This window comes from Pseudorasbora parva, chromosome 1 (genome assembly GCF_024679245.1).
Source record: "Pseudorasbora parva isolate DD20220531a chromosome 1, ASM2467924v1, whole genome shotgun sequence".
NCBI lineage: Eukaryota > Metazoa > Chordata > Actinopteri > Cypriniformes > Gobionidae > Pseudorasbora > Pseudorasbora parva.
In genome coordinates, this window is record NC_090172.1 from 66479782 (window position 1) to 66502834 (window position 23053).

Consider the following 23053-nt stretch of genomic DNA (forward strand, 5'->3'; position numbering starts at 1 on the left):
ACATCGCAGAAGGTTTGTCACACAGAAAACACTTCATAACTGGATAGAAATTGTTTCCTGTTTATTTAATGTATGAATTATGTCAGGTGTTTAGCTGGTCAAACGTTTTTTGAGCGCAATTCACAGCGAGCGGTACTTCAAAACAGTTGTCCGAACGCGCAACGTTCAACATGGATTCGGTTTTCTGAACTTTTGATTTAGATTAATATGTGAAGTATCAGAGAGCGCTTATGTGCTTATTTTGAAGACAGAGAGAGTGAGCGCAGGGTGGAGTTCTCTGCTCTTTATATGCCTTCAGCTGTGGTCTTGACCGGTCTTGAGACAAAATCCTGAGTCATCTTCGCCCGAGACCGAGACGAGACCGAGTAAAAATGCGGTCGATACCGAGACGAGACCAAGACCTTTAAAAAGTGGTCTCGAGACCAAGACCGATCTCGAGTACTACAACACTAACTGAGGTCATCAATTTTGTGAAGAAACAGGTGTGAATCAGGTGGCCCCTATTTAAAGGGGGGGTGAAACACTCAGTTTCAGTCAGTGTCATGTCAATCTTGAGTACCTATAGAGTAGCATTGCATCCTGCATATCTCCGAAAAGTCTTTATTTTTTTAATAATTATATAAGAAAGATGCGCTGTTCCGAGTCTTTCCGAAAAAAGCCGAGCGTGTGACCGGAGCTAAATAATGACGTGTGCAGCAGCGCGCTGTGTGTTGAGTCGAGTGCATCCCTAACAGCGGGAAAAAAACTTTATTCAAAATAAAAATATGGCTTTTAATCAGATACAGCCATACATCTATGATCCGGAATCAGACCCAGAGGCTGCAGTTGAACAGGAGCAGCAGCAAAAACGACTAGAGCAGGACGTCTGTAGGTGGTACAAGTTATACACTAACTATATAATATGCTTAGCGGCTTGTGTTATTTACATATTTATACTTGAATTATATCGTCGTATTTTTGTCTTTGAAGGTGTACATGTGGGAAGTGCAGTTGTGCACGTGTGTTTGTGTGTTTACGCGTGGTTTGTGTAGACAGTAAGCGGACTAAAAAAAACACAGACATTTGAAGCAGTCTCACTCACCCTTCTAACGTTGGGACTGCTCCATCCTTCAGCATTAGGCGATTGGGAAAATCCGGCGTCAAGTTGGGCCTTGTTTATGAAACAGTCGGCACCGAAATGCAGCGAACAGATATAAACATTCGCGCAACTCAGTTGCTGATCCGGAAAAGCAAATTACATCCACTGTTGCCTTAACGCGGGGTTTTGGGGAATCTGTGCAGGACTGTCTTGGTCTGGCACCCAAAAACGCACTTTTTTGGTGACATTGTTATGTGCTATGTGTAATTGTCACCTGTCCAGCATCCTACAAGCCAGCGCTTTGATGGGCGTAGGCTGTTGCTTTCGCTCTCTCCCTCACTCTCTCTCACGCCCTTCCGGTAGAATTGTCCGTAAGGCCCATACAAGGAAATTCCGCCCCCATTAACGTCAAAGGGGACGCATGATCTCAAAAAACTTGCCGAAACTTATGACTAACCGGAAGTAGTATTTTTGACAAAGAAATACTCCCATCAAACGTCCACCTTAACTTTTGAAACTTTGTCTATGTTTAGTATGGGATTCCAAGTCTTTAACAGTGTAAAAAGATCAGTATGCATGAAACAGCATTTCACCCCCCCTTTAAGGATGAAGCCAACACTTGTTGAACATGCATTTGAAAGCTGAGGAAAATGGGTCGTTCAAGACATTGTTCAGAAGAACAGCGTACTTTGATTAAAAAGTTTATTAGAGAGGGGAAAACCTATAAAGAGGTGCAAAAAATGATAGGCTGTTCAGCTAAAATGATCTCCAATGCCTTAAAATGGAGAGCAAAACCAGAGAGACGTGGAAGAAAACGGAAGACAACCATCAAAATGGATAGAAGAATAACCAGAATGGCAAAGGCTCAGCCAATGATCACCTCCAGGATGATCAAAGACAGTCTGGAGTTACCTGTAAGTACTGTGACAGTTAGAAGACGTCTGTGTGAAGCTAATCTATTTTCAAGAATCCCCCGCAAAGTCCCTCTGTTAAAAAAAAGGCATGTGCAGAAGAGGTTACAATTTGCCAAAGAACACATCAACTGGCCTAAAGAGAAATGGAGGAACATTTTGTGGACTGGAGAGTAAAATTATTCTTTTTGGGTCCAAGGGCCACAGGCAGTTTGTGAGACGACCCCCAAACTCTGAATTCAAGCCACAGCAAGCATCATGATATGGGCATGTTTCTCCTACTATGGTGTTGGGCCTATTTATAGCATACCAGGGATCATGGATCAGTTTGCATATGTTAAAATACTTGAAGAGGTCATGTTGCCCTATGCTGAAGAGGACATGCCCTTGAAATGGTTGTTTCAACAAGACAATGACCCAAAACACACTAGTAAACGGGCAAAATCTTGGTTCCAAACCAACAAAATTAATGTTATGGAGTGGCCAGCCCAATTTCCAGACCTTAATCCAATTGAGAACTTGTGGGGTGATATCAAAAATGCTGTTTCGGAAGCAAAACCAAGAAATGTGAATGAATTGTGGAATGTAGTTAAAGAATCATGGAGTGGAATAACAGCTGAGAGGTGCCACAAGTTGGTTGACTCCATGCCACACAGATGTCAAGCAGTTTTAAAAAACTGTGGTCATACAACTAAATATTAGTTTAGTGATTCACAGGATTGCTAAATCCCAGAAAAAATTTTTTTTTGAACAAAATAGTTTTGAGTTTGTACAGTCAAAGGTAGACACTGCTATTTTTTTGAACACACCCCTTTCAACTAATTGCCCAATTGCACAGCCTTAAGAGCGTGCATATCATGAATGCTGGGTCTTGTTTGTTTTCTGAGAATCTACTGAACCTACTGGTAACTTGTTTGCCACGTAGCAATAAAAAATATACTAAAAACCTTGATTATTCTGGTTAGTCACATTGTACTGCTATTATTTTGAACAAGACTGTATATATTTATATATATATATATATATATATATATATATATATATATATATATATATATATATATATATATATATACACATACACACATATACACACATACATATACACGTACATAAATACATACACACACACATGAATAATATGATTTCTGACCTGTAAGGTTGCCAGAATAATAATCTTACACGGTGTGTTAATAGGCCAGAGGAGAACTGGCACCCCGACTGAGTCTGGTTTCTCCCAAGGTTTATTTTTCTCCATCATGCCCCGATGGAGTTTTGGTTCCTTGCCACTGTCGCCTTTGGCTTGGCTTGCTCAGTTTGGGGACACTAAAAATATGATTAAAGTTATTCAACTTATTATACAAATAAAATGTATGAATTAGGTCTTATTTAATTCTATAAACTAAAATACTGATCTGCCAACATTGTTGCTATATGATAAATTAAAATAAGCTGATAACATCACTGTTTTCTCCAGTACGACTGTACAGCCAAATCTAATTTTGTCGCAATATTATCCTGTTTGACACTGTGAAGCTGCTTTGACACAATCGTGATTGTAAAAGCGCTATATAAATAAAGTTGATTGATTGATTGATTGACACACACACACACACACACACACACATATATATATATATATATATATTGTGGTGAGATCTGGTATTTACCTCAACTCCTGATTAACCCTTAGAATACAGTATAGATAATTGCAACTAAGTAGCCTTGTGCTGTCAGGTCAGAATTAGGTCTTAACCTACACTAGCTTGTTTAAGTTATACCAGTGATCTAGGTGAATGACCTTCAACCCTTTAATGAACAATACAAAAATCAATAATCAGTCAACAACCCTTTGAATGATTTCATGCTTACCCTTCCAGCAGATTCTCTTCAGGTAGGTTAGTTGACCTTGGCCTTGTAAGATGCACTATAATGTTCTTTCTATTCTTACAGAATTGTCTTTATAAGCTGAAGTAAAAACTGAACAGTACTTTGTATTTATAAAAATAAAAATTTATTTAAACAAAAGATAAAAATACTGGTTACACAATGATCAATATATTAGCAAAATATCAAAAGGTTACAGATTAAAATACTTGAGCTATTCCCATCTCAACAGGGCAGTCTTGTATGAGTGGAAGAATATAAAGGCTAATTATCTTGTATGCAGTTCCAAGCAATAGATGTAAAAAATAACTTGTTCTCATCAGAGCAATTCAAGTTAAAATAATACAGCAGAGCAATTTGAGCAAATACTCGTAGAGAACCAATTTCTCCACGAGGATACACCTATCAATCAAATCAAAAGATGCACACCGAACAGACAAAGAACAGAGGTATTTATACTGAATACTCTGCATTGATCTCTATGCAGTTCCTTCGGGTTTTTTTCCAGAGGAACTAGGGCTGCTAGAGCTGTCAGGTGACTTGCGTTGGCGGATGGTGGTTTCTTCAGGTTAATGCCTTTTTTGGACATTGTTCCTTCCCTTCCTTCCTCTTGGCTTTGGGTTGTGTCTCAAATGTGTGTGTGTGTGTGTGTGTGTGTGTGTATCTGGAAGTGTATTTGTAAGTTCACAATACCTCTTAATATTTATATTATGATCTTCCCTTACACCCCCTCTTGAACTAAAAAAAACACTTTAATTTCCCTTATTGTTATATTCATTTCTAGGGTATATTACATCCAACTTATCCATTTTAATGTTAACAACATATACAGTCGGAATTATATAATCCAGACAACACTCATGAAACGATACCTAGTACCACTCTCTTTACAGAAGAACCCGATCACAAGATTCCCGTACTGTGCCAACAGATTCTTTGCCGTCTCCTGATACCATGCCCTGCGCATGGGCATCCAACGGAATGAGCTCTTGGTTCTCGGGGCTCTGTCCATTCCCATCAGCACCTGAGGAGATAAAGCCAACTCGGCACCATTCTCCATCTAGTCCTCGTGGATGGGTCTATAGTTGTCCAAACTCCCTATTTTACCTGCCTTGTCCTTAATGATTGGCACTAATATGACTGTTAGCATGGTGTCTGGCAGTATACCATGTGTCATCAGACCTGTGAGGCAAATGGACAGCAGAGCTGCTACTCTGGGGCTACCTAACTTAAGGTGTTCCGCAGTGATGTCATCCTTGCCACTAGCTTTGTTATCAGCTAGTTGCTCTATAGCATTATAAGCCTCATTGGGAGTAAAATGAATCACTTCCTCATTTAACTTGCTCACACAATAGGGCTCACTTTTGATACAATTAAACAGAGCTTCGTAGTGCTGCCTCCACCGCTCTGCTATATTGTCTGCACCAGATACCCCTTCAATGTGGCATGGCAGTACAGCTTTGGCCCTATTTGTAGCTTTTACCTCTTTCCAGAACTCAGTGACATTATTACCAAGCAAGTTTTCAGCCATAGAATGAGCTTTTAAGACTTGCTCATGCTTCCCAACAAAGCGCACTGCATATTTATATCTGGCATTGGTAAGTTTCTTGTGCTCTAAGTCTGGCCCCTGTCTGGGTCTACCAGCTATAACCCAGGCTCTATGAGCCGTCTTAGCGGCTTCTTGATGGTCAGCTACATACTTGGTCCAACCAGGCTTGTTATTCTTAGCCTTTCTGGAATGATTCTGTAAAGGTCTACTAGCCTTATGTATAGCGCTACCATACTATTATCTACTATTATCTACATACTATTAGCCATACTATTGTACATTTTACATAGGTCATTACAATGAATGTCATCATCACAGTTAATATTTGAACATAAAATAGCATCCCTGGGTAGGTGTACTTCCTTTAAGAGAACATCTGTCCTCCCACAATAAAATAAGACATCTTCTTTTGCTAGTTTAGCCCAATTCACTCTAACCCCATTGACGCCAACTTCTATCGATCTGCTACAGTCAGGTAGGTTATTAACATTTATCGTCATAGAGACAGGTAAGTGATCAGTGGTAGCCAACCCATACAAAATTTCAACTATTTCCAGACTTTCATGAGCATCAGCTGTACAGATTACATGATCCAGCCAGGATGTTGTGTGCCATGCTTCACTGATGTAAGTATAACTATCTACAGGCAGTAATTTCATGCTGGAGAGAACCAGTTTACTGTCATGACAGAACTGCACCAAGTGCTGACCAAAGATAGATTTATCATCAGAGATGTCTGCATTCAAATCACCCATCACAAATATATTTGCATATGTACATTCCTTAATGTAGGAGTTTAAAAATGCCAATCTATTCATATATTCATCTTCATTTTTATAGCAATCATATGGAGTATAAACATTTAAAATTATAAAAACATTCATATCATGCACAACTTTAATTGCAATACACCAGTCCACCTCTAATCTGATAATACTAATCATTGGGTTATATTTCTTGCGCCACATAATGGCCATTTACGCCCACAATTATTGAGAGCATAAATAACTCTAGCTCCTCTAGAAAATACAACACAGCCAGCTTTCTCACAAGAGGTCCTAATATGTAATTTCCCTGATAACTTAATGTGATCAGAAAAATACACGTCAGGATAGCAATTGCTATTCCTACGTATTTTACCCAATTAATGGTAATGTAACATTTTGTAAAATTTGTATACAAAGATTGCATTGGCAAAAATCATTACTGCAAAAATGCCTCTTTGGCCAAATAGTTTAACATCTCTGGCACTACGCAACAGCTGAGTTACTAAAATTAGAACTAAAGAACAATCGTTCAATATGTTGAAAAGTCCTAGACTCAAACACATTAGAATGAATTGTTTGCGGTGATTCTAGAAAAATTCAGAGAGCCAGTACATAATCAACCATATATTAATACAAATTACACTCACTAAATCCATGTTCCCGTTAGCACCGCATACCCAATAAGATCAAGTGTTTGAATAATTGTAAGCCATTGTTTTTTGTAATGGCTGCTGTTGCAATTTGGAGTAGGTAAGGTTAGTCAAGACTTTGTTATTACAGACACACACGTGTTTCTTTTACCTTCAATTTTGTGGTAAGGTCTTTAAACCTGAACTTGTCACTTCTTATATGATATCTGGGGCCTCTCGTATAGCGGGAACTACAGTTCCAGGCCTCTTCATCTGATTCTTATTCGCTTGATGAGAGAAGTGTCTTCCGGTCTTTTACTGATCTATTAACTTTCCAAAGTCGGCTACAGGCCAAGCTCAATTTGGAAAATTTGATGATCATGATTACACTTACTATTATTGTGAAGATAATAGAGAGGCAAATTGCGGCTATCTTAATGTAGTACCAATGTTTCATTAACAAGTCCCTTACAGAGACAGCTAACTCCTTAACATTATCGAGCACCCACAGAATGGCTTTTTTTTCTGCAATCTCCAGTATATGGTAAACAAATTTCCTCCATATGGCCTTACCAATTTAGATGAAAATTCAGCAAAAAATAAGAAACTATGACCCATTGAAAGGCCGTCGAGGTAGTCATCGACTAGATCAAACATTCCTCCTAGTTCTTGTTGACTCTTTATTAACAAAGAAAATGCACATTTCTTCATTATTTGATTTTTCGCTATCATCATCAAAGGAGCCCCTGGCGTTATTGTACTGATAGCATCCCAGCCTGTCTCGCTACCTTGTTTTTCTTGTCCTATTTTCATTAAATCCTTTAATGTACAAAAAAATGTTCTTCTATATGTAAACATCTTCGATTTGGGCTAAAAACTGTCCCAGGCGTTTTCACAGTACAATGGTCGAACATACTAAGGTAACTGATCTGCTCTTTTGCTGTGATCCACAAATATTTTACTTCCTCATTCCTTCTGTATTCAAACTTTCCAATTCCAAAATTCCAGATGTTTGATTTCATTTGATCTTTTTCGTTTTCAGAACCGTCAGGTCTTAAACTATACCTAGACAAAGGACTTGATGTTCTGATATTAAAATTATTAGAAGCTATCATTACTTTGTAACCTCTCCCCACGCTACCTTCTGTATGGGTCCAACGATGTAGCTTATTGATTTCCCTACCATAAAGAACCAGAGCAGATCAATATTACAAGTCAGTTATATTGTTTAAAATATAATCCATAATATAATACCTGACATATTTTCGAGCTCTAATAACAAATCCAGGCTTTAGTTTTACCATATTCTGAATTGCAATATATGTCCAAATTTACCATAACTCATTTTCAGGCTTGGAGCTTAAAAACAGTATTCTTAGTCAGATATTGACAATTTTTTTTCTGCTTCTGCTCAATTCAAGTGGCAAAACCATATTTTCTCATGTCACCCAGTTTAATCCTTCATGGCCTGACCTGGTTCGACCAGGTGTTTTTAGTCATTTTTAAAATTTTTAATTTTATATCTAACCTTATTTCCTGCAGATCTAGCTTTATGCTTCTATTTTCTGTCTTTACTTTCCATATCCATAGAAATGGCCTTCTCCACATGTGTTATTGCCTTCCAGGTGTTCTGTATTACAGGAATAACCTTTTTTTGTCCAACAATCTCATTTGTCAAATTTTGATATTTTCAAAATAGGGCTGTTTCATATTTTAAACACCTGAAAGCTATAAGTTAGGTTTGTTATGTCTGAAAGATTATAAACCAAACCCTTTGATTTGACATGGGTCTGATTGTGGGCCTTTAGGCTTCCGATTGGCTTGAAAATTGGTATGCAGTGTCTTGGTCCAAGGCCCCATGTATATATCTGAGGACATGTGAGGACTATAGGTGGTGCTATAACTGTTAAAAAGCCTTTAAACCATGCATTTCCTATTGTAAATTGCTTGTATTGGCTGTTAATGGTCTTGTCCATGTGTTATCATATAATGTTCTAATCATTTGTTAGATCTCCTTATTCTGACTCTCTAGGTAAATAATTATCCAAAAAAAACAAAAACAAAAACATTTGCATTTGGATGGCTATAATAGGGTCATATCAATATGTGACTTTGACCAAGTGTACCAAAAGCCTTAAACTCCTAAATGAATGATTAGATCTTCTCAAAAATAGGCTATACAGGGAGTGCAGAATTATTAGGCAAATGAGTATTTTGACCACATCATCCTCGTTATGCATGTTGTCTTACTCCAAGCTGCATAGGCTGGAAAGCCTACTACCAATTAAGCATATTAGGTGATGTGCATCTCTGTAATGAGAAGGGGTGTGGTCTAATGACATCAACACCCTATATCAGGTGTGCATAATTATTAGGCAACTTCCTTTCCTTTGGCAAAATGGGTCAAAAGAAGGAATTGACAGGCTCAGAAAAGTCAAAAATAGTGAGATATATTGCAGAGGGATGCAGTAGTCTTAAAATAGCCAAGCTTCTGAAGCGTGATCATCGAACAATCAAGCGTTTCATTCAGAATAGTCAACAGGGTCGCAAGAAGCGTGTGGAGGCGCAAAATAACTGCCCGTGAACTGAGAAAAGTCAAGCGTGCAGCTGCCAAGATGCCACTTGCCACCAGTTTGGCCATATTTCAGAGCTGCAACATCACTGGAGTGCCCAAAAGCACAAGGTGTGCAATACTCAGATACATGGCCAAGGTAAGAAAGGCAGAAAGTCGACCACCACTGAACAAGACACACAAGCTGAAATGTCAAGACTGGGCCAAGAAATATCTCAAGACTGATTTTTCTAAGGTTTTATGGACTGATGAAATAAGAGTGAGTCTTGATGGGCCAGATGGATGGGCCCGTGTCTGGATTGGCAAAGGGCAGAGAGCTCCAGTCCGACTCAGACGCCAGCAAGGTGGAGGTGGAGTACTGGTTTGGGCTGGTATCATCAAAGATGAGCTTGTGGGGCCTTTTCGGGTTGAGGATGGAGTCAAGCTCAACTCCCAGTCCTACTGCCAGTTTCTGGAAGACACCTTTTTCAAGCAGTGATACAGGAAGAAGTCTGCAACCTTCAAGAAAAACATGATTTTCATGCAGGACAATGCTCCATCACACGCATCCAAGTACTCCACAGCGTGGCTGGCAAGAAAGGGTATAAAAGAAGAAAATCTAATGATATGGCCTCCTTGTTCACCTGATCTGAACCCCATTGAGAACCTGTGGTCCATCATCAAATGTGCGATTTACAAGGAGGGAAAACAGTCCACCTCTCTGAACAGTGTCTGGGAGGCTGTGGTTGCTGCTGCACGCAATGTTGATGGTGAACAGATCAAAACACTGACAGAATCCATGGATGGCAGGCTTTTGAGTGTCCTTGCAAAGAAAGGTGGCTATATTGGTCACTGATTTGTTTTTGTTTGGTTTTTGAATGTCAGAAATGTATATTTGTGAATGTTGAGATGTTATATTGGTTTCACTGGTAAAAATAAATAATTGAAATGGGTATAAATTAGTTTTTTTTTAAGTTGCCTAATAATTATGCACAGTAATAGTCACCTGCACACACAGATATCCCCCTAAAATAGCTAAAACTAAAAACTAAACTTCCAAATATATTCAACTTTGATATTAATTAGTTTTTTGTGTTCATTGAGAACATGTTTGTTGTTCAATAATAAAATTAATCCTCAAAAATACAACTTGCCTAATAATTCTGCACTCCCTGTATGTATGTGACAAGTACATGTGACATATAACTCTAAACATGCATTCAAACTTTTATGGAGATCGGTCCATAGGTGGCACCATGGGCGTCAGAAGCAAATAAAAAGTGGATGGGTCCCAGTAGTGGCTGGTGAAAAATATTATAGGTGGGGTAATTTTTTTTGCGGGGGTCTGGGGATTCTCCACCACGATTTTTTTTATTTCGTAGTAGGGGTTGCACCGACTAGTCGACCTTAATGCTCTGTCATGACGCTTTAAGCCTGCGTGTCAGGAATTGTTTATCGTGTTGCGCCTCTATAGGCCAGCGACTAGTCGACGTCAAGTTCTGCTTTCAACAGTTAAAATGACAAATAAATGCATACTCTGAGAGCTCTCCACAAGACATGTTTGATTATACCATCTGGATGCTCAAAATTGATCGGGAGAATGCAGGCTTATTGTACACGTAAGTTAATCATCACGCTAAACTAATGCGTGCTGCATTGCAACGCACACACATAGGTGATCACACATCATTCAGGAGCGCAGAAATTTATTATTATCAACACTGTTCTGTGATTTATCTTTAAAATAGCTTAGAAGCTGAACAGTTCTAGCATATATTTCTTGATAACTAAAACTCACAGCTTCACTATTAGAATAGAAGACGCTGCCAGGTAGAATTAAATCATATGCAATCAGTCACTAATGCATTCATATACATGTACTCTTTATTGTGCTACTTATTTGTATCTTATTCAGAAAAAAACAGAAATTTGTGAGAAATATAACGACCATAAGACAAAAGAACTGATACAAAAGCTGTCATGTAGGAATAGCCTTATGGGCAGCGCTGTGTCATTTTCCTTAGCTGTCCTAGGCACAAGAAAATCCATCTTTGCGTCTCAGCTCGAGGTTCAGGCTTATTTGTTCATTAATGACGTCATCATCAACTATTCGACATCGACTCGACTTTCATCACATAAATGTCGACTTTAAAAAAACGGAAGTCGTTCGACCCCTATTTCGTAGATGTGATTTCCTGCATTATGGTGCGTTTGAGGCCATATCCTTTGCTTATATCAATAAAAGACCTCAAAGCAGTCAATACAATAGCCTAATAAAAAACTATATTAATTTAACTGCCATAGAAATCAACAGTTTCACAGATAATGATAATGAACAAGTTGCATGTTTATTATGCTCCGTGTTCAAATAGAAAAAGTGCCGTTTACTAAACGATTGATTGGTCCAGACAAAATTACAGAAATAACCTAGCTATTTACTGTGGCTAAAGTGTAGAGTCAAGATGCATGGCATCAAGTTTTGACACTAATCGATCAGAGGTTAGAATCCGCCTTTTGCCACACTCTTTTCCCATCACATATCAGATCAGAAAGGCACTTATTTTAAATTAAAAAGGAGAAAATATTAGAAAAGGGGAAATAAAGCATTTAACATATGTTTAATAATTTCTCTGTTAAGGGTAGGTAAAAATACGTGCTGAATTAGAGACTATAAAAGTGAGTGGGTCCAATATCATTGGTCTTAAAAAGTGGGTAGGTCTTGTCCCACCCACACACAATAGTTCCGACGCCCACGGGTGGCGCTATAACTATAAAAGCTTTGAAAATCATGCGTTTTCTATGGTAAATTTCCTGTATTGGTTGTAAATGGTCTTTTGATTCTATTATCATATAATGTTTAAATGATTTGTTAGATCTGCTAATTCTGACAGGTCAATAATTATCCAAAATGACTTACATTTGCATTTGGATGGCTATAATTGGGTCATTTCAATACGTGGCCTAGACCAGGTGTCCCCGAAAGCCTTTAACTCCTCAGTGATTGCACAGATCTTCATTTAATCTGATCTCTCAGTTTTAATTAATTTAATGCTTAAATGCCTTAAATCAAAAGATCTTAAAGGTGCCCTAGTATGAAAAATTGAATTAACCTTGCCATGGTGTAATAATAAGAGTCCAGTACATGGACATCACATACAGTGAGTCTCAAACATAATTGCCTCATACTTCTTATGTAAATCTCGTGAATCCATAACAACGGAAAAATAAGTGCTTCTCAACATAAACCCAACAGTGACGCAAGCATTGGGGATCATTTATATGCACGCCCCCAACATTTGCATCTGTCCAAACATGTGCATTGTCAGGCGGAAATGAAGCGAATCATCAGGTAAACAAGCTGCTCGCAGGGACATGTCATGTTCAAGGCTGTTCAGGAGACCTGAGGACTTTTCTACCCTTCCCACAGATAAAAATTTATTAATTTGACAAGTCTATTCATTTAGAGAAAATATAAGTTATATATTCATATTTTTGAGAACTGAAGTATGGTGTTTCCTATGATGTTTATACCTATTTGTATTTCAGATTAGGCTACATCACAGTCACTGTGTAATGTTAGCCTACATTGTGACTAACGTTATATAAACATGCAATATCATTGACAAAAAAAGACAAGTCTAAAATATAGACTGAATGACACACTTTAAGCAGAACATCTCAAATGGAGATTAATAAAATGCAGGTTACTTGTTTATTGGTGTTTTCAGTTCACCGGCACGCGAGAGAGAGCTTGCGTGCATGTGGTTGCCAGATTGGACATGTTTAGGTATAACACTGGATATCATACAGGTTTTTTATCAAAAGCTCTGTTTGGGGGATTAAATTACTGAAATCTGGCAACTGCACGAAGGCGAGTTCTTTCTCGTGCGCAGATGATTTGAAAACACCAATAAACAAGTAAGCTGCATTTTATCAATCTCCATTTGAGATGTTTTGCTTAAAATCTCATTGTGTCGGTCTGTGCTCTGTCAGGACTATCGAGCCACTTCGCTGAACTGCTGTGAGCTGCTGAAATAAGCCAATCAGAGCACAACATTAATATTCATTACCATTCCAAATAAGGCAAAAACAGAGCATTACATCCTACACTGTCAGAAAAAAAGGTACATTTCTATCACTGGGGCGGTACCCTAAGGTACAAAACCAAAAAGGTACTAATATGTACCTTTAAGGTTCTACTATGTACCTTTAAGGTACTAATTTGCACTCTTAAAGTACTGATATGTACCTTTTAAGGTACTAATATGAACCATTTAGGGGTGAGTAAGGTACAAAGATGTACCTTTTCACTTTTGTACCTTAGGGCACCGCCCCAGTGACAGAACTGTACCTTTTTTTCTGAGAGTGTAGGGACAATTTATAGGGTTGTAAATGGACCTGTAAAACTGTATCTGGACAATTTTTGCCCTTAAATAAGCCAAATACCCTCTATGTAGATATCAGAGAACAATTTAACATATTGTTTCAAATCATTCTAGGGCAGCTTTAACTGTTTAAGGCCTTAAATGCTTGAACCCCGCTAAATGCAGCTTGCAGCTTTAATTAATTATTTATTTATTTTTTTAAGATGACTAAACAGTTTAAACCTTCATGAAATCATTTACACTTGGCTTTTTAAAAGGTATTTTTAGCATGTTATCTTTGCTTTTACACCGTTTCGGCCAGTAGTTGTCACCAGCATGTGGTGTTGTGCAGTGGTTTGAACAGTGACTCATTTTTGGTTCTTTTGATTCAGTGTTTTAAAAGCTTGGTTTCCTCTATCAGAAGAATTTCCTTTATTTTCCTCCACAGTCAGATACAGTGGAGCGTCGCTCACGACTTGACTCCAGCATTAAAGGAACCACTCCTCACATCTCAACAAGGTACTCTGAAGAACTACGCAAATTAATCAAAGAAATACTCAGCCATGACGCTAAAGACAGACCTTCAGCTGATGAGATTCTAGCAAAACCATTCCTGAGAGAAGCCGTGAAGAGAAACAAGATTTTTCCAGAGAAACTTCGACAACGCTTGGAGGAGTCCATCAAGACCTTTGATAAGGCCTACAAAGAACACTATAAAGACTTGGAGACCTTAGTTAGTGAGTGGGGGAAAACAACAGATTCACTAGAGAAGACACATTACAGTGCCACAGCAGGGAGTCTCTCAGGAGCAGTGATTGGGACAGCTGGTGGAATAACTGCAGTGGTTGGTGCAATTCTGGCACCGTTCACTTTTGGAGCGTCTCTGATTGTAACAGCTGTTGGTATTGGAGTTGGAGTTGCTGGTGGTGTAACAGGTGCTGCCTCCAACATTACCAATACAGTCAAACAAAAATCATTCAAAAAATGCCTTCAACAGATTGAGAAGAAATATAAACTGGTAAGCTTAAAGCTTCTCAGTCCACTGAGTGATGTGAGAAGGCTACTGAGAAAGCTGTCTAAGTTCCAAGACTTTGCCAGCGACTCATCTTCTGATAATGTCCAGATGGTGCAGGGTGCAGGCAAAAGTGCAGGTTATGTAATAATAACTCTTGGCATGTTGTCAAATGTAGCCAGAATTGCTGTTCAGGCTGCCAAAATTGTGCGAACAGTAGCTGCAGTCTCAGGTGTGTTAAGTGGACTCTTAGTCATTGCTGACATTGCCTTCATAGTGATGGATTCCAGAGAGATTCATGAGATGAGACAGCACTGGAAAACAGATGATTCAGAAAAGGTAAAATCCAGTAAACTCAAGGCCATTGCTGAGATGAGAAAAACTCACAATGAGCTTCAGAATGTCTTGAAGGAAATTAAAGAAGCAAAAGAGGAACTTAATACATATATATGAGACCAGTCAGAGGCGTGTCCATCATCTTACTGACTAATCTGATTTGAGTGAAGAAAAAGAGTTCTGCAGAATTCAGTTCAATCGTCAAGATGATTGATTGACTGTTCTGGACAGCCTAGTATGGATAAGAGCGGGGTAAACAGAACAGAACCAACATAATGTATTGCAGATATTAAAGGTATGAAATTATTAAGGAATTTAGAATGTCTAGATGTGATCAGCTGACAGTCAGGTGATGCGAGCTTGACTAACGTGACCTGCCAGAGCTGATGCTATGCTTGATTATTATGCAATGATTGAGGTTTTTTTTATTTATTTTTTTATGATATGCTTCTTGTTACTTTTTATTTAGTGTAGTTCAAATACTGGTGTATAATTATTTACCTGGATTTGTATTAACTGATAAGTACATACCAATGTATATTATGTAAAAGAATGGAAATAACTGATTGTTATATTTGCAAGTATACTGTCAACTGTCACAACACAAGACGAAGAGTTAAGCAACAATTAAACTGTAATCATAATGTAAGACTGCCCTTGTTTGATCTCACTTTATTACTATATTTCTTAATATGCCTTATATATCAGGGGTTGATCTTTGAGTACTTTGATTGGATGGTTTGGACATTGTTGGTGATTCTGCTTTATCTTGTGTATAAATATGACCCTTCTTCCTTAATAAACCTAATGTTATAGTATCAAACTGTGTCTGTGTCTGCTTGATCATTCTCCTAATATTTTGCACTGCTGCCACCGGATAGTCTACCTGAAATTTAACAGATTTGGGGGCTCGTCTGGGATATTTACCGTCCATTTACTGTATTTACCGTATTCTCGAGAAACACAGGACCAAAAATCCTCCTCCATCTCGGGTTAGTCATTCGTAATGTTTTCCTGTTATGTAGGATTGATTGTATTAGGTAGATGACTATGATTAGATGATCCTGTGTACCATTAGCATAGCTACGGGTGGATCTGACAGGATGGGCCTGTGCCCACCCAGATTGACAGCTTGTCCACCCTGTCAGATCCAGGGAAACAATTATTATTTATTTTTAATAATTATTATTTATTATTATTTATACTAGCTAGTAGCAGCTAGCGGAATTTTAAAAAAAATTGCGCGCCGCATTCAGACATCACAAACACAGCTCATATGGGGGCTTGAGAAGGCATCAACATGCAGAATAGACTATATTAAAAGTCAATAGACAATAAAAGGTCCAACATATGAGGAATAGCCTACTTTTTGCTGAGTTGCTATTTGTTTTAATAGGATTTTTATTTTGAATCCCCCCATAATTAGGGGGTAATGCAAATTATTCCGGCGGCCCACCCACACTATTAGAGGCACCCATCATCCATTTTCTGCCTACGCCACTGCTGAGCACCTGGCAACACACTGATCATGTAGTCAGTCATTGAATCATTCACACCAGAGCCGAACAGCCCTATACGCTCACTACGCAAGCTGCGTAGGGCCCCGCAATTTACTCAAGGCCCCGCCTCCCCCTCGTGTCAAAGCGCATCAATCACTGACTACGTTTATATGGACAGCAGTAATCTAATTATTGACCTTATTCTGAATAAGACAATATTCTGATTAAGGTGTTTACATGAGTTGCTTTTAGAGTACTCCGTTCATGTTCCCGTTTTACATGTGCTAGAACATAGATCGATTATGGCACGTCATTACGTCCCCATGCCACGCTATGTTCTCCAACATCCAATTATAGCGTGACTTTGGCAGGTGTGTTAATTTTATGGGATCAGGAAACCCGCTAACTTCACCTGCGGGTGTCGCTGTTGGACAGTGTTACTTTACATTAAGAAGTATAAAAAACATGCGTGTTTATAATGTTTTATATACATTTACGTTGATTTATTTTTGAAATATTATGTATTGTCTCTTTCTGTTTTTTTGAAGAGACACTGCCCCTCTTTCCTCCTTATTGACAGCCTACATTTTATAATAATATCTTTTATTAATGATGAAAAAGTTTAAAAATCGTGACTGTTTGGATTGTTTTTCCTGCCGTCGAGCCACAGGCGTTCACTGAATGACCCATCTGGTTCGCAATTACAGATACAAACTTATTGTATTTTACTTTTACAAGGAGCATAATAATTACAACAAAAATAAAAATATAGCGAGAGGACGCAGTTTTCAGAATGAACAGTCAAGCTAAACACACACCGCCCATCCAGCCTCAGCCAGTACTAGCACAGACCCAGATGATCCACATCCAGCCTCAGCCAGTACTAGCACAGACCCAGATGATCCACATCCAGCCTCAGCCAGTACTAGCACAGACCCAGATGATCCACATCCAGCCTCAGCCAGTACTAGCACTGACCCAGAAGATCCACATCCAGCCTCAGCCAGTACTAGCACAGACCCAGATGATCCACATCCAGCCTCAGCCAGTACTAGCACAGACCCAGATGATCCACATCCAGCCTCAGCCAGTACTAGAACAGGCCCAGATGATCCACATCCAGCCTCAGCCAGTACTAGCACAGACCCAGATGATCCACATCCAGCCTCAGCCAGTACTAGCACAGACTCAGATGATCCACATCCAGCCTCAGCCAGTACAAGCACAGACCCAGATGATCCACATCCAGCCTCAGCCAGAACTAGCACAGACCCAGGTGATCCACATCCAGCCTCAGCCAGTACTAGCACAGACCCAGATGATCCACCTCCAGCCTCAGCCAGTACTAGCACAGACCCAGATGATCCACATCCAGCCTCAGCCAGTACTAGCACTGACCCAGATGATCCACATCCAGCCTCAGCCAGTACTAGCACAGACCCAGATTATCCACATCCAGCCTCAGCCAATACTAGCACAGACCCAGATGATCCACATCCAGCCTCAGCCAGTACTAGCACAGACCCAGGTGATCCACATCCAGCCTCAGCCAGTACTAGCACAGACCCAGATGATCCACATCCAGCCTCAGCCAGTACTAGCACAGACCCAGATGATCCACATCCAGCCTCAGCCAGTACTAGCACAGACCCAGATGATCCACATCCAGTCTCAGCCAGTACTATCACAGACCCAGATGATCCACATCCAGCCTCAGCCAGTACTAGCACAGACCCAGATGATCCACATCCAGCCTCAGCCAGTACTAGCACAGACCCAGATGATCCACATCCAGCCTCAGCCAGTACTAGCACAGACCCAGATGATCCACATCCAGTCTCAGCCAGTACTATCACAGACCCAGATGATCCTTTGCTTAGGGCCCCGGGGAGTTCAGGATCGGCTCTGATTCACACGCTCACTCAGATGTTAAAAATGGCAACGAGGAAGTGTCATCGGACACGCAAAGAAACACTCGCTTTAGTGTCAGTTTGGGGTGATTAAACCTTTTTTTTATTATTATTTAACAAAACCATTCAGAACCATAAAGTGTAGGAAGTGGTATGGAGAACAGCTTGCAAGCTATTTCCTTCTATAGAATAAACATTTGACTGGATCAAATGTAGGAAAACATTGACAATCTGAAGAGGAGGTACAAGCGAGGCAATTCAAAATAACAAAAAGTCTGGTGCGGTTTTCGGTAAGCAATTTTATGCATTTTTAATCAAGTAGTAACCTGATATAATTTTAGTAAACATTAAATAAACATTCAGGAATAAAAAAAAAAAAAAAATATATATATATATATATATATATATATATATATATATATATATATATATATATATATATAAATTATTATATAAAAAAATTATACTTAAAAAAAATAGATTTACATTTAAAAAATTTTCATGAAATTAGATATTTGTTATACATACTGTATATGTATGCATTTCTTAGGATTTTTTCAAAAGTGTGGGTGCAGCCTAACAGGTCAACCCAGGAGAGATGTGGATTAGTTGTCTTAAAAGACAATGGAAACATTTAGTTTGGGTTCTTTTCTACTCGTCCTCGGACCTTTCCTCCCGTCCTCTGAACCCGGCTCATCCCTCACCATGTGGCTTCGGCCCTGGCTTGGAGGTGCAGTCACATTGTTTGTTTCCCTTGGAGTCCCTGCTCCACTACTCAGTCCTCGGACAAAGGCAAACAGGCACTGAGCACCATCTCAACGGTCAAGGAACTTCCACAACTTTGAAGGAGACCTTCCTCACCTTCTGGCAGCATTCGCTCTCAAACTACCTTCAAACTTCCCGTGGATCGGAGACACGATCACTTGGAAGAACAGAGAGAGAGCGCTCCAGCTCACAGAACACTCTGAGAGGACTCACACGCATTCTTTTATACTCAACACAAAGCAACCCATGCAGGTATAAATTCCAGCGAAATTTAGATGCGTTTAAGACTAGTAACCCTGTATAAGGTGATATTGTTCTTTGCTGGAAGTTTGCGAAATTGCCATTCTGAACCCTTCCTTTCTCTTCTTCCTTTCGTTACTTTTCATTATCCTGTATATATGTGACTGTGTTGATCTTGATGGTAATAATTTATCAGGAAATCTGGTGGATGGTCCTCAAGGTTTCTTTTATTGGCCTGAGGAAAAACACACGGCCAAAAAGGCTGATTAGATCGGTCCATCAACGTTGCATGTAAAATCAGTAGCGAAGCAACTTGAAACTGCTCAAAATAAATAATTTTATTTAGTGATCGTGAACATATAGTGGACAAAATTCTTAATAAAACATACATTAAAGAAAATAGACTATAAAACAATATATATTCTTCTCAATACTCATCACATTACGTTAATATAAAGAAAGTATAAACTCAAGTGACCAATATTTGACATATTTTGTATAAATTATATACAGAAAGGGAAGAAAACAGATCTAAAATGGCGAAAATACACGCTCAGCACATGTGAGAGCATAAGCACGTGTGTTAATCACTGACACTCAATTCAGATAACAATTCATTCATAAAACATGACAAAAACACATACCTGTGAAAAACACGCGGTCAAAAAGGCCGGTTAGAGGCACTGCATCAACGTTGAATGAATAATCTTAAAATAAACAGAGTTCGGAGTTCACAAGCATGTTAATACACACACTCATTTTATCATCACAAATAACACATATCTGATTCGAATTACAGAACTAGGAGCTGACAGACAAAAGCAATAAACTTGTGTGACCGAGCGTTCGTGCAGGGTTCGCCTAAAAACACTTTATCATAAGAAAAACAATAAACGACAGCCGTCTGAACATTCCTTTCTTTATTCTCCGACACACATGTAAAAACCCCCACCTGAAAACCCGCGACACTCCAGTACACCAAAAGTGCGCATGCACCCACCTATCTACGGCAAGCCCCGAGGGGAAAAATACATTGCACACACATATACATAAAGAGCGCCAGTGCGTATCAAATGGATACATTATGCGAGATCAGATAAAGTCTGTTACATACGTCCCCCCCTTACAAAATAAACGTCCCCGTTTATATATCAGAATAACAACATTCACAGGCATAACAATAAACAGCCATGTACAATGAAATACAGAACAAAGCACCTTTTTTCTCTTATATTTCCGATAAGTTTAACAAGCACAATTTCCAGCAATAACATGCTCATCAATATAACAAATCTTCATTCATAGAGAAATACAGGTATCTCAATACAAAACAAAGTCATTTAAATGACTAGGAGGTCTACGAACCCTCCCCGTTCTACTCATGTCTGGTACAGACCACCTAATTGAACGTGGTGGGTCAGGCAAAACACTCAGATCCTCCTGGGGAGAATCACGCACCTCTTCACCAGAGACTCCTGACTCCAGGGAAAGAGAGTCAGGCTGTGAGTCCCGAGCATTAGACAGTGTCTGATTCTGTGACAGAGGAGACACAGGCAATGTGTAAGGCCGCAACCTATTATAGTGTACTACCTGCGCCCTCTCACCTAAGTCAAAAGGATTTTCAATCTTGTAGGTCAGTCCCTGTTCCCCACATGAGTCCATGACCTGTGCAATTTTATAAGGTCCCTTCCAATGCGGTGCCAGCTTCATACGGCTCTCTACTGGGTTGTGGAGCCACACCATGGCACCTACATCATAAGGTTGGTGACGTAAGCCAGCATCATGGTACAGTTTTTGACGATCGTGAGCTGCGTCACCGTGCATCCGTGCACTGCTAAAGGCAGAGTTCAGTTTTGTCAGCAACGAGGAAACAAACTCAGCATGTGATGCTGACATCTGAGAGTCAAGTGCACGAGTGGGCAACAGTACATCAGCAGGAACCCGTGCTTCACGACCATGGGTCAAGAAGTAAGGTGTGAAACGAGTGGTGGAGTGAGTCGTTGTGTTGTAAGCAAAAGCCACATGCTTCACATAATCATCCCATTCCCCTCCATAGGTCAAAAGTGTCTTAGCTAGTTGATCAATCAAAGTCCGATTAAAGCGCTCAACCATACCATCCGACTTCGGATGGTAGGAAGTGGTGCGTGTCTTTTTAATGTTCAGCAGATGACAGAGATTCTGAACCACCTCAGCCTCAAACTGACGACCCTGGTCCGAATGCAAAGTCTCTGGAACGCCGTGAATCAGAACATAGTCCTCAAACAGACAACGAGCCACTGTCTGTGCCGACTGATTGAGCAAAGCATATAAATTGACAAATTTCGTGAAATAGTCCTCGACAACCAGCACATACCGGTTTCCTTTCGAAGTCACCGGCAGCTCTAATATGTCCATAGCCACTCTTTCAAATGGACGCACTGACTGGGACCCACCCATAGGTGCACAGTGGGCTGGAATCGGACTGCGTCGTGTTTGACAGGCTTTGCACTGCTCACACCATGCTTTGATGTCCCTGTACATGGAGGGCCAGTAACAGAATTGTCTCGCTCGTTCCCACACACGCTCAGAAGAGAAATGAGCAGAAGCTGGGGCCCCATGCAACTGCAAAAGAATGTCTGATTTTAAAGCAGAGGGAACAACTATCTGGATTACAGGGCTACTTGTGAGGGGACAGAAAACTGTGCGGCATAACAGTCCATCAGTGATAGAAAGACGGTTAAATTCAGTCCAAAATTTGCGTAAGCATTGAGAAGCCCCTTGTAATTTTTTTCTTGATGGTCTTTGGGATTGCGTCACCCAACTCAACACAGTCTCAATATCGGGGTCAGCCTGCTGCAATTCCCTAATATCTGATAAACTGTGAGACAACGCATTCATGAAAGACATACTGTTTGAATCGTCAAGTGAGTTCACAGCAGTTACATCTCCTGCAGAATCAGTGACTTCCGATGAATATTGAATGTAGTCTTTTTGAGTAGAACTCACCACATTCACTTCCAGTACCTCATTAACACTGGCCTCTGCCTCGCTAGGGCTAGGTGCATTAGGACGGCGAGAAAGCGCATCAGCATTCTTGTGCTGTTTTCCATCTTTGTGCACAATGACCCAATTCAATGGATCAAGCTCCAGAATCCATCTCCCTCTTCTTCCTGTTGGATCATCGTCGATGGACAAACGACGAATCGCTAAGAGTGGTCGATGGTCGGTGATAATGGTAAATGAGGCAAGTCCGATGTAATGCTTGAACTCCCTCACTGCCCACACAATAGCCCACAACTCACGATCAAAGGTGGACCAACGCTTCTGAGTGGAATTCAATGCCCGACTGGCGTACGCAACCACATGCTCACGTCCATCTCTGTCCTGGGCAAGGACTGCACCAACAGCCAAGTTGGAAGCATCCGTGTAGATTTTAAAAGCCACACTGAAGTCAGGCAATATTACCACAGGATCGGATGACAACACGCTCTTCAAATGGTTAAAGGATTCGTCACACTCAGCAGTCCACACAAAGGGCACGTTTTTCCCAACAAGCTGATTTAGTGGAGCAGCGAG

At 39.8% G+C, this 23053-nt stretch overlaps 2 protein-coding genes across 2 annotated transcripts in view; one reads left to right on the top strand and one right to left on the bottom strand.

The window, feature by feature from the left end:
• LOC137073870 (uncharacterized) overlaps nt 1–15201 on the top strand; it is a 76532-nt gene extending 61331 nt beyond the window's left edge. The window contains exon 9 of the mRNA XM_067442610.1: nt 14185–15201. Within this exon, the coding sequence (XP_067298711.1) occupies nt 14185–15201 (1017 nt within the window). The remainder of the gene's footprint in view (nt 1–14184) is intronic.
• Nucleotides 1–23053, bottom strand: part of LOC137080903 (uncharacterized) — a 470496-nt gene that overhangs the window by 169296 nt on the left and 278147 nt on the right. The gene's annotated exons all lie outside the window — the stretch shown is intronic.